Source organism: Aethalodelphis obliquidens, unplaced genomic scaffold (assembly GCF_003676395.1).
Source record: "Aethalodelphis obliquidens isolate GAN/ISIS:26980383/991018 unplaced genomic scaffold, ASM367639v1 scaffold16, whole genome shotgun sequence".
NCBI classification, from domain to species: domain Eukaryota; kingdom Metazoa; phylum Chordata; class Mammalia; order Artiodactyla; family Delphinidae; genus Aethalodelphis; species Aethalodelphis obliquidens.
Genome location: NW_020837960.1, coordinates 13257306 through 13270377, shown reverse-complemented (window position 1 = coordinate 13270377; position 13072 = coordinate 13257306). Strand labels below are relative to the sequence as shown.

Below are 13072 nucleotides of genomic sequence, written 5' to 3'. Positions count from 1 at the left end.
CAGAATTATTATTCAGCCTTAAATAAAAGGAAATTCCGCAATACGCTAAAACATGGATGAACCCTGAGGACATCCTAGAGACTGAAAGTAGAATGGGAGTTGCCAGGGGCTGGGAGGAGGAGAGAAAACGGGGACTTCTTATTTAATGGATATAGAGTTCAGTCCCACAAGATGAAAAGTTATGGGGATGGATGGTGGTGCACTTAATGTCACAAAACTGTACACTTAAAAATGGTTAAAATGGTAAATTTTTAAATGAATATCTTACCACAATGTTAAAAAAATTAATATCAGCCTGAACTGAACACTAGCTGACAGAGATTTTGAGTGTCATAAGAGAAACTGGGTAAATAAAGCAGTCAGTAGGAAATACTACATGCAGTGATCTCAACCCAATTCTCAGACTCCTTGGTGACCTTAAGGTCACATTTATTACATAAGAATCCCAGAAGTAATGAGCAAATCTTAGTAAGTTGCTTCCATTTAACACGGCAAGTATTTTTGGTATTATCTACTCTGCGCAAATTATTATGCTAAAAAAGCACAAAACAGTGCAGCAAATTAAAAAAGTGATGAAGGAATTCCCTGGCGGTCCAGTGGTTAGGACTCTGCACTTCCACTGCAGGGGGCACGGGTTCGATCCCTGGTCGGGGAACTAAGATTCCGCATGCTGCACAGGCCAAAAAAAGAGGTTAAATAGTGATGCAATTCAAGATAAAACAGGTTTTGGATGTTCATAACCCAGGCATTAACTGTAAGATGCAGACTCCTTTTAAGTCTAGAATCATTGGAACTCTCACACATACATTCAGTGGACAGAGGTAATAGCTTATATTTAGTCAGCTTCTCTTTCCGTAAAGAATTGTGGGGTGTTTCAGAAATATATTTGCAAGATTATAATTGATGAAGCAAAACCTCTTAAATGAAAATGTAGTTGTCACTCTACCACATGATGCAATGAAAACAAACATAATTTGAAAATCAGTATGTAAGAGGGAGATTAATAATTATATAAAATACTCCAGGAGTTCGGAGGCTAAGTATGTATTCCACATGATACACCACTCTTCTAGAGGTTTCTCCTCACTGTCAAAAAAACCCAAAAAGTTAAAAAACTTTTTAATTATAGAAGTATTAAGTTCATTGAGGAACTAAAGAAGTAGTTAAAAACTGAAATAAACAGCAAAAGTTTCCCATTTAAACTTTCAGCTCAATTTTATGTTTGACATTTAGTATACTTTTAGAAACACAGTATAGTTAAAATATAAGTAGAATATTATATATACTGCAACTCTCACTTTCTCCCCAATTCCCTTCACTTAGATGTCACTTGGACATCTATATTCCAAGCTAGTCCTTTTTAAGATTTTGTTTTCAACAGCAGAATATCAGTTTTCAAACCAACCAATACAATTATGCATAAAGAAAATATTAATAATTTTCTATCCTGTGATGGCAAAATTTTGTGTCAATCTGACCCGGCCACAGTGCCCAGTTGTATGGCAAACACAGGTCTAGGTGTTGCCATGAAGGTATTGGTAGCCCTGAATAACATCTACCATCAGCTGACTTTAAGATTACACTCCATAATGTGCGTGTGCCTCATTCAATCAGTTAAAGATCTTAGGAGGGAAAAACTGATTTCCCAGAGAAGGAATTCTGACTCAAGACTAAAAGAGAGGGAATTCCCTGACGGTCCAGTTGTCAGAACTTTCACTACCGTGGCCTGGGTTCGCTCCCTGGTTGCGGGGGGGGACTAAAAGTCCCACCAGCCATGCGGCACAGCCCAAAAAACAACAAAGACAAACACCTGCCTGAGTTTCCAGTCTGCTGGCCCAACTGCCCTACTGATTTTAGCCTTGCCAGCCTCCACAATCACATAAGTCTATTCCGTAAAATGAATCATGTGTGGGCACACACACTCAGCCCACTGATCTGTTTTTCCCTGGAGAACCCTAATACACAACCTTTATATCCGTTCCCTCCTTACGTAAGTTTATGCTTTTTTTTCCCTAAGAGATGCGTTCATGATACACCAAGAAGTTTGCATCTCAACTTTTCCCTACGTAATAGCATATCATGGACATCTTCCCAGGTCAGCAGGCTGAGACGTAACTCATTCTTCTCATGAGCCATGTGATAAGCCACTGTATAGATTATTATTTCAGCAAGGGACATATAGACATAGGGAGTTTCCAGTTTTTTGCTCTTGGTTACATGATTTGCATCAAGCTTTCAATAAACAGATTTATCCATGCCTTTGTCTTATATTCCCATGCTTTGCTGCAGGCTGGAGATACTTGTAATCTATCAAAACTTTACCATCAGTTTTTCTCAGCTGTCCATTTAAAATTAAATAGCCTGGGACTTCCCTGGGGGCGCAATGGTTAAGAATCTGCCTGCCAACGCAGGGGACACGGGTTCAATCCCTGGTCCGGGAAGATCCCACATGCCGTGGAGCAACTAAGCCTGTGCACCACAACTACTGAACCTGCGCTCTACAGCCCTCGAGCCACAACTACTGAGCCCGCGTGCCACAACTACTGAAGCCCACGCACCTAGAGCCCATGCTCCGCAACAAGAGAAGCCACCGCAATGAGAAGCCCACGCACCTCAATGAAGAGTAGCCCCCGCTCGCCGCAACTAGAGAAAGCCCATGCGAAGCAGCAAAGACCCAACGTGGCCAAAAAAAAAAAGTAGCCTGGATTTCATGCCTAATGCTTCTAACAGGTGCCCTGATCCAGTGGGACATGAGTTCTCCAGGCATTTAAGGCTCCCTCTTTTTGCCAATTCTGTTTTTTCAATAGACCACTGTGTTTTAACTCAAATATTAAGACAGGCACCTTGAAAACATTTTCAAATAAAAAAAATAATGAACCAGGTTTGCATTTCATTCACTGGCTGTTTTATACCAACCAGAGGTATCTCTGCCTGGCCCACAATTAACCAAGGATCCCGGCTCCACCTCTAGCCAACACCAGATGCTAGAAGAAGGACTGAGGGGTCCTGAAATTTCAAGGCACTGATGGCATACCACTGGTGTTCTGAATCTCCAAGGTGCCTTGCCCAGCAAGCCCAGGAACCGAATTCACTGGCCTCTACTGAGGTGCAGTGTTTCATAGACTGGGAGGCCACACAGGTCTCTAGGCAATTAGTAAGATGATCCCAACAACTTCTCTAAGCAGAGAGAAATGTCTGTGGCCACTTTCACGAATGCTATTTCTACTCCAGCCTCCTGGACGCTTTGCCACTTATCTCTGTTTAAACGTTTCTATTCATCTGAAATAACCAAGGAGCATTTTTTACTATTATATATCACTCCAGTTTATTAAATACTGAAACCAGTTTATGCCACATATTCCAACAATGTTTATATAAAGAGCTCAAAATATAAAGGCTTATGAAAACTTTTATAGCCTTTATATAATATACACTATTTCTAGTACATGAATAAATACGGAGAAAAGAAGCCATTTTTTATATAACAATCCGCCAACACTTAGCATCAATGATTACACAAACCCACAAGCAAACAAAAAAATCCACTTTCGTCATTTTGGTTTTCAAAGCTAAAAATCCCTTTGCCACATGTAGCGATACCCAAGGGGATGGATGACTTGTAGTCACGGCCCTGGAAACAAGGGGACCAAGTCTCCCAGTTCTTCAAGTTTCTTTCTTGGTTAGAAGCTTCAACAACTGCATTACTCTTTCTAGAAGCAGAAAAAAAATCAAAACAAGTTAAGACTCTGTTCTATAAGGTATTTAATAAACCTGCACTGAAGAAATACTATATTTTCGTCTTAAATACATGCTTACTAGGCTTCCCTGGTGGTGCAGTGGTTAAGAATCCGCCTGCCAATGCAGGAGACACGGGTCCGAGCCCTGGTCCGGGAAGATCCCACATGCCGCGGAGCAACTAAGCCCGTGCGCCACAACTACTGAGCCTGAGCTCTAGAGCCCGCGAGCCACAACTACTGAGCCCGCGTGCCACAACTACTGAGCCCGCGTGCCACAACTATTGAAGCCCGCGCACCTAGAGCCCGTGCTCCACAACAAGAGAAGCTGCCGCAATGAAAAGCCCAAGCACCACAATGAACAGTAGGCCCCGCTCACCACAACTAGAGAAAGCCCGCGCGCAGCAACGAAGACTCAACACAGCCAAAACTAAATAAATAAAATTAATAAATTTATAAAAAAAAAACAAACACACACTTACCTTTTACAGTGAGATATGGCTTTCCTTTCATCCTGGTATGAACATGTACATTTTTGAATAAAGTGATATAATCAATATTGCATGACATTCAATCTTTACATTGTCTTCAAAATGAACTTGCTTCTACTGTTTTAGGAATTATATGTACACTTAACATGTTTTCTACGTTAAAAAAAAAAAGAGTGGCTCATAAAAAGTCATCCTTTAAACTCAAGGAACACAAAAGTGAAAAAGGCTTTCTATAGAAAGCCCTTACCATATCAACGGAATGTTTCAGTAAGAAGAATAATCTGCTCTCTGAAGATATGGTTCAGTACGAGGGGCGAGGCCTGTATGGGCTCAGCTCTCCAGGGTCATGTCCAGAACTGGTCAGGGAGAACTGGGCTTCCATCTGAGCCTTGAAGCAATCAACACCTACCTGCCCTTCCGACCTCCTCCTTTCTTGACTTAGCTCTTACTTTTGGAACTAAAATTCTGCTTCACAAAATCTTTTTCAAAGAAGGCAAGGTCAAGGTGACTGGGAGCAAAACTGCCCAATCCCCAAGAAAAACATGCGTGCCTTCCATTCTGCTTCAAGGGAGGAAGCAGCCCAGGGGCTGGACCCACTGGGAACCTGCATATACTGCAGAGGTGTCTGTCCTGGAGGCCACAGGGAGTGTGTATTTAATGTTACTCTCGAAGAGTGGAACCGAAGGTACCCAAGTAAATATTCAATATCGTCCCTTTCCTGGGGCTGTCTTCTAGAAGGGTAAAGAACGTGGGGCTCTGAGAATCACTTTTTATTTTGAAAAGAATAAGATGATGAAAAAGAAGTATGATATCCTGTCTTTAGAAGAAGGAAGACATTATATACCTCTTATCAGACTCCAGATAAACAGGCATACACACAAAAAATCACCTTTCGAATTTCAAGCAAGTATTTTCATTCCAAACTGATTAGGAAGTCCAAGACAGGAAGTATTTTGACAAATGTGACCAGAACTAAAGTAAAACCCGGGAAATCTGGAAAAAATCAACTCTTTGATTCACTTGCAACACTTTGCTACGGAAAACATAATAAAACCGTAACCTCTTTCTTGCACAAGGCTTTTAACAAAAGATCTCACTCAGGAGAAGCCCATGATAAAATGACTCTCTTCCATACACACGGACCATTTATTCTGGGATGATGGCTGTATGACAGCATGATGTAAACATACTAATCCTACAAGTCAAGTAGTAGCAGCTACTATCTTCTTCACCTGACCCTCAATATCAATAGATGTTATTATCCCCATTTTACAGATTGGGAAATAGAAACTTTGCTAAAATCACAGAGCAAATTACAAACATTACTTAAGACAGAACCCAAGTAGATTAATAACACCTCCCACCAGCACAGACTTTGCCACCTTACAAGCCAACCTATCACACCATCATGAGTTTAGATATTAATGCTTTGTAACAATTCCTCACAAAGGTCAAGTGGTCAAAGGCTTAAAAATCACTTATTATAAGTGAAAGGTCCTGCCAAAATTGGAAATTAGAAAGCAGTGCAATATTCCAGGGATCTATATCCTGCACTGTTTATACCTGGGGTATACCAGGCCTCCATGTGTGAATTTCTTCAGCAGACACGAAGCCAAAGCCCCCCCAGAAGTTCAGGAACAATAACGCCCTCTTGGAGGCTCTATTCATTCCATGGTTCCGAAGAGCTTCTTTCGAACAGTCTGGGAGTCTCAGCTATGAGCTGAGATGCATCAGGAGTTATTCTCCCCTGAGGGAATCAGTCCACAGTTCCTGATCTTCATGCAAGTTTTCTTTAGCAAGAAACATGCATTTCATGTTATCTTTGATGTCGAAGGGCACTTGAATGGTAAGGACTAGTGTCTGGATGTTACAGTCTATGCCATTAAACATCTGGTGCAGAGCATCCAATGCCAGGACACAGCAATCCGAGCTAACCCAGTCTTCACCTGTTGCTCACACCTCAGAATCTGTGGCGGGCCAAGCAGCGAGAAGCAGTGGGAAAGACAGGAAGCTTCGCTATTTCAGACGTGAGCATTTTCAGCGGGATGTCTCATGCAGTCTTGACTTGTCACAAATCCAATTTCTTCAACTGCTCATATGTCACAAAGAACTGCAGGTATTAGTTAAGGCTGACATTTTATGCCATCTTAACCCTAACGCATCAAAACAGACCCACGAATAGCACACCTCCTAACAAATATTTCTGGGCAGACCACATGCCATGGACATGATTAAACATGAGGGGCTCCACCCTCAACCACCCCAAGAGATCTCCCCATTAACCTTCCCAAGATCAGCTTGGAAGAGACAGACCACAACGGAGACACATAAATCCCCTGCATCAGCTCCAAAAGCTTCTAAGATTACATCCACACTGCTAGCTTTTCTGACTTTTAGGAAGACTTCACAGAACAGTAAATTCTGTGAGAAAGAGAAAGAGCAACCTCGGGGAGTTCTCCTCTAGGGCTGCCGGTAGGCAAGCTTGCCTGGGAGGGAGGCGCAGATAAACAAGGATGGTGCAAACTGACATCCCCTGCTTTATAATTCTGTCCTTTCATTTCTAATGAACTGTCTCTTCCTTCCTGCCTCCCACTTTGGCATAGAGGGAAAAGTGCTAGTCAGCCAAGTAATTCTGGGGCTGATTCCTGTCTGTCCTTAGGCGCTCTCTGAAATAAGCATTCTAGAACACGGCTGCCAAGCCACATCCTTCCCAAGGGTGGCTAGGGACTGAAAAAATAAACAAGTAAATAAATCCTTGTCTCTCCTCTCTCGGAAATCATAAACACTCTCAGCTCCTAGAGCAGAGTCTAAAGAAAAGTTTTTATTGCTACCATTGCCTTTCAATATCACCACCATTAAGCCACGTTTCACAGTGCCTAGCAGAGACTTTATACCTCCTGAAGAAGAAACTGAATAGTTATTTCTTGAATCAGAGGAACAGAATAAGAACCTACTTCTAAATTCTAATTAATAACATGACAGTTTATATGAACAACATTCTTCAGCTGTATCTTTTTTCAGATCTACTCCAACAGAAAAGGATACAATAATATTCCAAGGACCAAGTCTCAACCAATTTGGCCAAAACCCTTTATATAGAGCAAAAAACCCTTCATTCTTCCATGTCTGTTATAAGGGAGGGGGGAAAAAAGTTAATGTCCAACTTTCCAATTATGTCAAATATGCATTAATAATTAGTAGCCAGACTGAACTGATACATTTTTCTTAAAAACAAAATTCTATTTGGAAGGACTATCTAAGAAATCATTGCCCACTGCCTCTCTTCTTTCTTTAAAGGTTTCTGCATAGGTGAAGACAAAGGCTCTGTACCAAACTATCCCACACCCAAAGCAAACAGCAGTTGGATAAGAAATGAGATTTAATTCCAACTAGAGTCTATTGCCTCCTTGCCATGTGGGCTTACAGCAGGTCAGAAATAAAAAAAGGAGGCAATGGCAGTAAAGACGTAATTCAGAGTACCACTATTTCATGTTGTTGGATAGATAACATTAAGTGTCTTTGCTTCATTAAAGCAATATTTGAAGTCTAGGGATGCGCCAGCATCACGCCGGTAAACAGCAACCACAAACGTGGTCCCTCATCTTTGGCTGCCGGCAACCCAGCAGGGGAGACAGTCACAAACTTTCATCTACGCAGGAACAGTAGGCCCAATTATTTAAACTGAGAATTAAGGTTAAGATTCATGTGTTCCTTTGAGAGATGTCTGAATGAAGGATGTTCATTCCAGTTTGACTCAACAGGAAGGTGATACATTCTGGAAGGAGACACAGTTCTACTACAATCACAGGAAATATGACTATTTTCTCACGCTTCACAGCAGAGCAGAGATATAAGAAAAATGAACTTTCATTTCTAAATATTCATTTAGATTTTGTATTTAAAACATTAGCCCCTGTGTGGCAAAAACTCTGTACCATCTCAAGACTTTAGAGCATCACTCGTCTTAGTTATTTTAGCCCTCAAAATTCAGATACTCCGTTGGTTAAATAAATATAAATACAAATATATATTTGGGGGCCTGTTTCACGGATTGAAGCAATCCACTAGAATGTTGAAGACTAACTTAAATAAATGTGCTTACTTCACCAGTGTCCCTTATTATTATACTAACAAGGTTTTATTATTATGTCTATACTTATTATTATAAATGTATATGATGTTTCTACCTAACATTATTCCAGGCACTGTGCTATTTTGTAGGTATGATCTCAATGATTTTTATAATAATCCTGTGATGTAGGTGCTATTATTTATTGTCCCATTTCACTTGTGAGGAAACCGAGGTGTAGAGTCTGTATCTTGACCAAAGTCACACGATTACAAATGACAGAATCACAGGTTCATCAGGCTCTAAACCCTTGTGTTTTTAAATCCTGAAAAGAAACTCTTCAGAAGGCAACATGGAAGCCAATGAGCCACGAAAGGCATTCACAACAGCATACAGATGGACATCCCCGCTCACCTGTAACAAGCAATCCAGGGAACCTGTGTAGCCAGGGCAACTGCCATCTCGAAGGGCTCTCTGATTCATCATACGTGTTCTCACCACATCAACAGGGTTTGAGGCCAGGGCCCCCGCCAGCCCACAGGTGAAGCTTGAGCTATAAAGAAGAGACCGTTTGAAAAATAAAAAGTTTAATACCCCTGAGCTGCAGCCCCTACTATCAAGGGCAAGAAACAGCCTCCTCCCAAACTAGGTTAAAGTAACAGGTAACAAGATGGAATATATGAGAATGAGGCCCTTATCTAAAGCATTGTTTATACTGGCTTATAAATTCCAGCCTCGGCTAAGAATACTTTTGAGGTTCTGGAATGTCAACGAATCATAGAAACAGGAAGGAATGTCCTCCAAGGACGATCTATTTCATCTATCTATTCACCTACAAACAGGCATCAGAGTAATTTTAGCCATCTCATAACTACATTGCTCTTAGAGATCAGAGAAAAAGATTTCCTCACTGTAATGTGATGCCCACCAGGGCCCTGGGTTCTACTAAACTTTCAGTCACAAGACTACCATAGACCAGCCCTGGTATCAACTAACACAGAGTAGGGTTTCACAACTTCAGCACTACTAACATTTTGGAACAGAGAACTCTTTGTTGTGGATGTCTGTCCTGTGCACTGTAAGATGTTTAGCAGCTCGCTGGCCTCCACCCAGTAGATGTCATTAGCACATAAGAATCAGAACAGTCTCCGAAACGGCCAAATGTCATAGAAACAGAGAGTCAAAAAGTGGTTGCCAGAGCTTGGGGTTGGGAAGAAGTTGGTAAAAGCGTACAAAAATGTCAGTTATGAGATGAATAAGGTCTGAGGATCTAATGTATAACACGGTGATTATGGCTGACAACACAGTATTATATATAATTTAAATTTGCTACGAGAGTAGAATTTAAATGTTTTCACGCAGACATAAAATGATGGATGTGTTAATTAACTCGATGAGGGTAATCATTTCATAATGCATACGTGTATCTAACCATATTGTGCACTTTAAGTATCTTACAATCTACTTGCCAATTATACCTCAATAAAGCAGAAAAATAAAAAAATATAAAAATAAAAAGCAAGAGAATGCCAAGCATGATCGTAGCTGTATAATAAAGCACATGTAATATACTTTCGTAGACATATTTGCATATGCATAGAAAACACCTGAAGGTACATAATCAAACAGTTAACAATGGCTACCTACGTAAAGCGGTAAGGACATACTTTTTCCTGGTTTACTTCCGTATTATAATTTTTCAAATATGAGAATATAATACTTTTATAATAAACTTTCTTTAAAATGTCTATAAATTTGCAGCAAAGTTCTACCCTAAGCTCATGCATACCTAAAATATTAATTTTTTTAAAATCCATAAACATACAGGAAATGGGTATACACAGTGTCTCCCATCAAGCCCGAGAGAATAAGATGCTTCTTGGTGAGGTCGTAGACCGGCAGCTCCACACCAACAACAATAGCGGCCCTCTGAGCAGTAAGGGACACACCCTGGGTAAAAATATCAATAATAACAAGTCAGACATGTCTCCCCTACAAACTATGGCCAATTTTTACATTTTCCTGCTGGTAGGTAGAAATGTAGAGTGAAAGAGTAGAAAAATGCAGACGGTAAGAAGTCAGAAACCCCAAAGTCTAATTCTGATTCTGGCACTAACTGTACGAACTTGACCAGGACGAGTCACCTCTCAGAGCTTCCGGTTTCCTTGTATGTATGGAGAGGATCGGACTGGATGACCTTTAGGGTCTACTCTATGAGATGACAGTCCCTAGAATACTAGGAAATAGCATTCCATACCAGTGCTTGCCTAACAGTCTTCACTTAAGAGCCATGAAACCATACAGATCAAAAAAATCCAATGTAACTATAACCTCTTCCCCATAAGAACTTAGGGGGAAAAAAAGCAAACAAATCAAGTATTCAACCCTCACAGAATTTCTTAGATATGAATTTTCCGAAAGGTACTTTAAAATCACGACATACTCCTTATGTAAAATCATGACATTTTCACTTTTACAGATTAAGGAAATTAAGGAAGAAGATCTCTTCAAGGGCAGATGTCATTCTTCTTCCTTTACTCCATTATACCGTTTGGATTAAATAAAATAATAAAAATAACTTTTTTTAAAAATGGAAAGAACTAAGTCAGTTGGGTCTGTTTTTGAAGCTTACCTTCCAAAGTCCTCTTGTTCCCTCTTGCTGGTAAATGTGAATGAAGTTGCCTATCATTCCTCCTTGAAGGGAGCTATTTTGTGCTTGCATCCGAATCTAGACATTAAAGACTAACGTGAGAAAGAAACTAGCATGTTTCCCCACAAATGCAGACTTAAAAAAAAAAAAAAATTATTCAATTTGTTGTTTAGTAATCATTAAAAGAAAAAAAACTGTAATATAAATATTACTACAATGCTAGTTTAAATTTATCAGGATTGGTTCTTAGGCACTTTAGAATCAACAAAAAGCATCTAGTAGAGTCCAGTCTTGCATGCAGTAGCTCGTTAAGTGTCAAAAAGAAATTTTTTTTAAATAGTCTTTTAAAAAGGAAAGAAAATGGCATATCTCCCTCTAGGTTACTAAGTAGGAAAGAGAGAATATCATGGTTAATTCTAAAGATTTAACATAATTTATGAGTATCCAGTGTACCTGGCAGCACTAAGCATTGGTAAGCACATTTCTTAAATTAGTTACTCCAAGCCCTATTATTTCCAACCAGCCAAACCCTAAGGTACACAGACGTGCTGGCCAAAGGATGGCCGTGTGATGTCCGTCACACTCTGTTACACGGGAACTTACAAGTGAACTTCACAACCGCCATGGAATTCACATGACCAATATTCCAACATAAAAATAATGTTTGATGTAGCTTTGCATTTTTAAGAATAAAAAGGGACTTCTCACTAAAAAACTGGTACCTTATTTTGGTTTAGGGAGCACATGCATTACCCTCTAATTCTACAGAGAACTGTTACTGCCAGGCTAACGTGAGAAAACAAAATGCAGGAACTGCCTTTCCACAGCCCTGATATAGCTTTAAGAGGTTGACAGGAGTGCGGATATCCTTCTCTAGCAATTCTACCCCAGCACAGGGTAAACTCAGGGCAAAAGGGTCTGGTCCTTCTATTCACACCGCGTGTAACTGTAGTGCACCCAACACCCTGCTGCATGCAATGTTGATGTTGTCGGAATCTCCTGTTAGATTGAAAGCTGAAGGCGGGGTCCTTGCCTGACTCATTTTTGGATTCTAAGCATATAGTACACCAACTGGTGCAAGGCAGAAGCACAGTGAATGCTGCTTAAATAATGGGGGAAAGAAAAAGAATGAGGGAAGGAAAGGAATATCTTCAGAGGGTGTGACCAATAACTCACACCTAATTTTGATTTTCTTTAATTAGTTAGTCCCTTGCCTTATTACAAAAAGGATTTAAGGAGGCTGTATCCCTGGTATTGTTGATAAGGTCATCTAATGCGTTATGTCTAATTGTAGTTATGTAAATATTTTCATTACTATTTCCTGATATCAAATTAGTGGAAAACGTAACGCCTTCAGAAATGGTCATCAACAAGCTGCCTAGACTGCTGTAAAACTTGCAGTCCATCTATTTTATTTTAGTTTTTATTTTTTGGCTGCGTCGTGTGGCTTTCGAGATCTTAGTTCCCGGACCAGGGACTGAACCTGCACCCTCAGCAGTGAAAGCGCCAAGTCCTAACCACTGGACCAACGGGAAATTCCCAAAAGCCCATCTATTTTAATGAACCAATAAAAACAAGGGAGATTTTCAATGAAAAATGAAATTCAAATGCATCTAAGCCTAATTTTCTTTTTTCTGGTTAATCATCAAAACCTCCAAAGTCTCCAAAAATGGGCCCTACTTGTGAGCTTATCTGTATCACTGGGAAATCCACCTAGTGCATGTTTCTGAGTCTTCACGGCACTAAAACTGTAAAGATTCACACATACATAGTATATGTTATATTCACAGATTTTCATTATCTGAACGTTGATTACAATAAGAAAATGCGGCGTGTGCCCGTAAGACATAGATAGCACTGCTTACTTTCAAAACATCAGTTGGATTAGCAATGGTTGAGGATATGACTCCAGAGAGAATTCCACAGACCACATTTATCAGCAGGGTTTCATCTGCAAACAAAGACATATTATTTGATTCTTCATACGTACAGGGCTCTTCATATGAGTAACTCATGTATAGGTGTAATTCACTCACACATCACTTGTTCATTTAAGAGACGAAAGAGGGCTTCCCTGGTGGCGCAGTGGTTAAGAGTCTGCCTGCCGATGCAGGGGACACGGGTTCGT

General features: G+C 40.2%; 1 protein-coding gene across 3 annotated transcripts in view; it reads right to left on the bottom strand.

Moving 5' to 3' along the window:
• Window positions 1-816: 816 nt before the first annotated feature.
• SLC25A30 (solute carrier family 25 member 30) overlaps window positions 817-13072 on the bottom strand; it is a 30961-nt gene continuing 18705 nt past the window's right edge. Inside the window, exons 5-10 of one of the 3 annotated variants that reach the window (XM_027116227.1) lie at window positions 12810-12895; window positions 10927-11022; window positions 10120-10244; window positions 8709-8847; window positions 7271-7351; window positions 5111-6335 (exon numbers count right to left, since the gene is read on the bottom strand). In XM_027116227.1, the coding sequence (XP_026972028.1) occupies window positions 6294-6335; window positions 7271-7351; window positions 8709-8847; window positions 10120-10244; window positions 10927-11022; window positions 12810-12895 (569 nt within the window). In that variant the 3' untranslated portion in view covers window positions 5111-6293. Of the gene's footprint in view, window positions 1087-5110; window positions 6336-7270; window positions 7352-8708; window positions 8848-10119; window positions 10245-10926; window positions 11023-12809; window positions 12896-13072 lie in introns of those variants that run through there. The other 2 variants (XM_027116230.1, XM_027116229.1) reach the window with 2 other exon arrangements.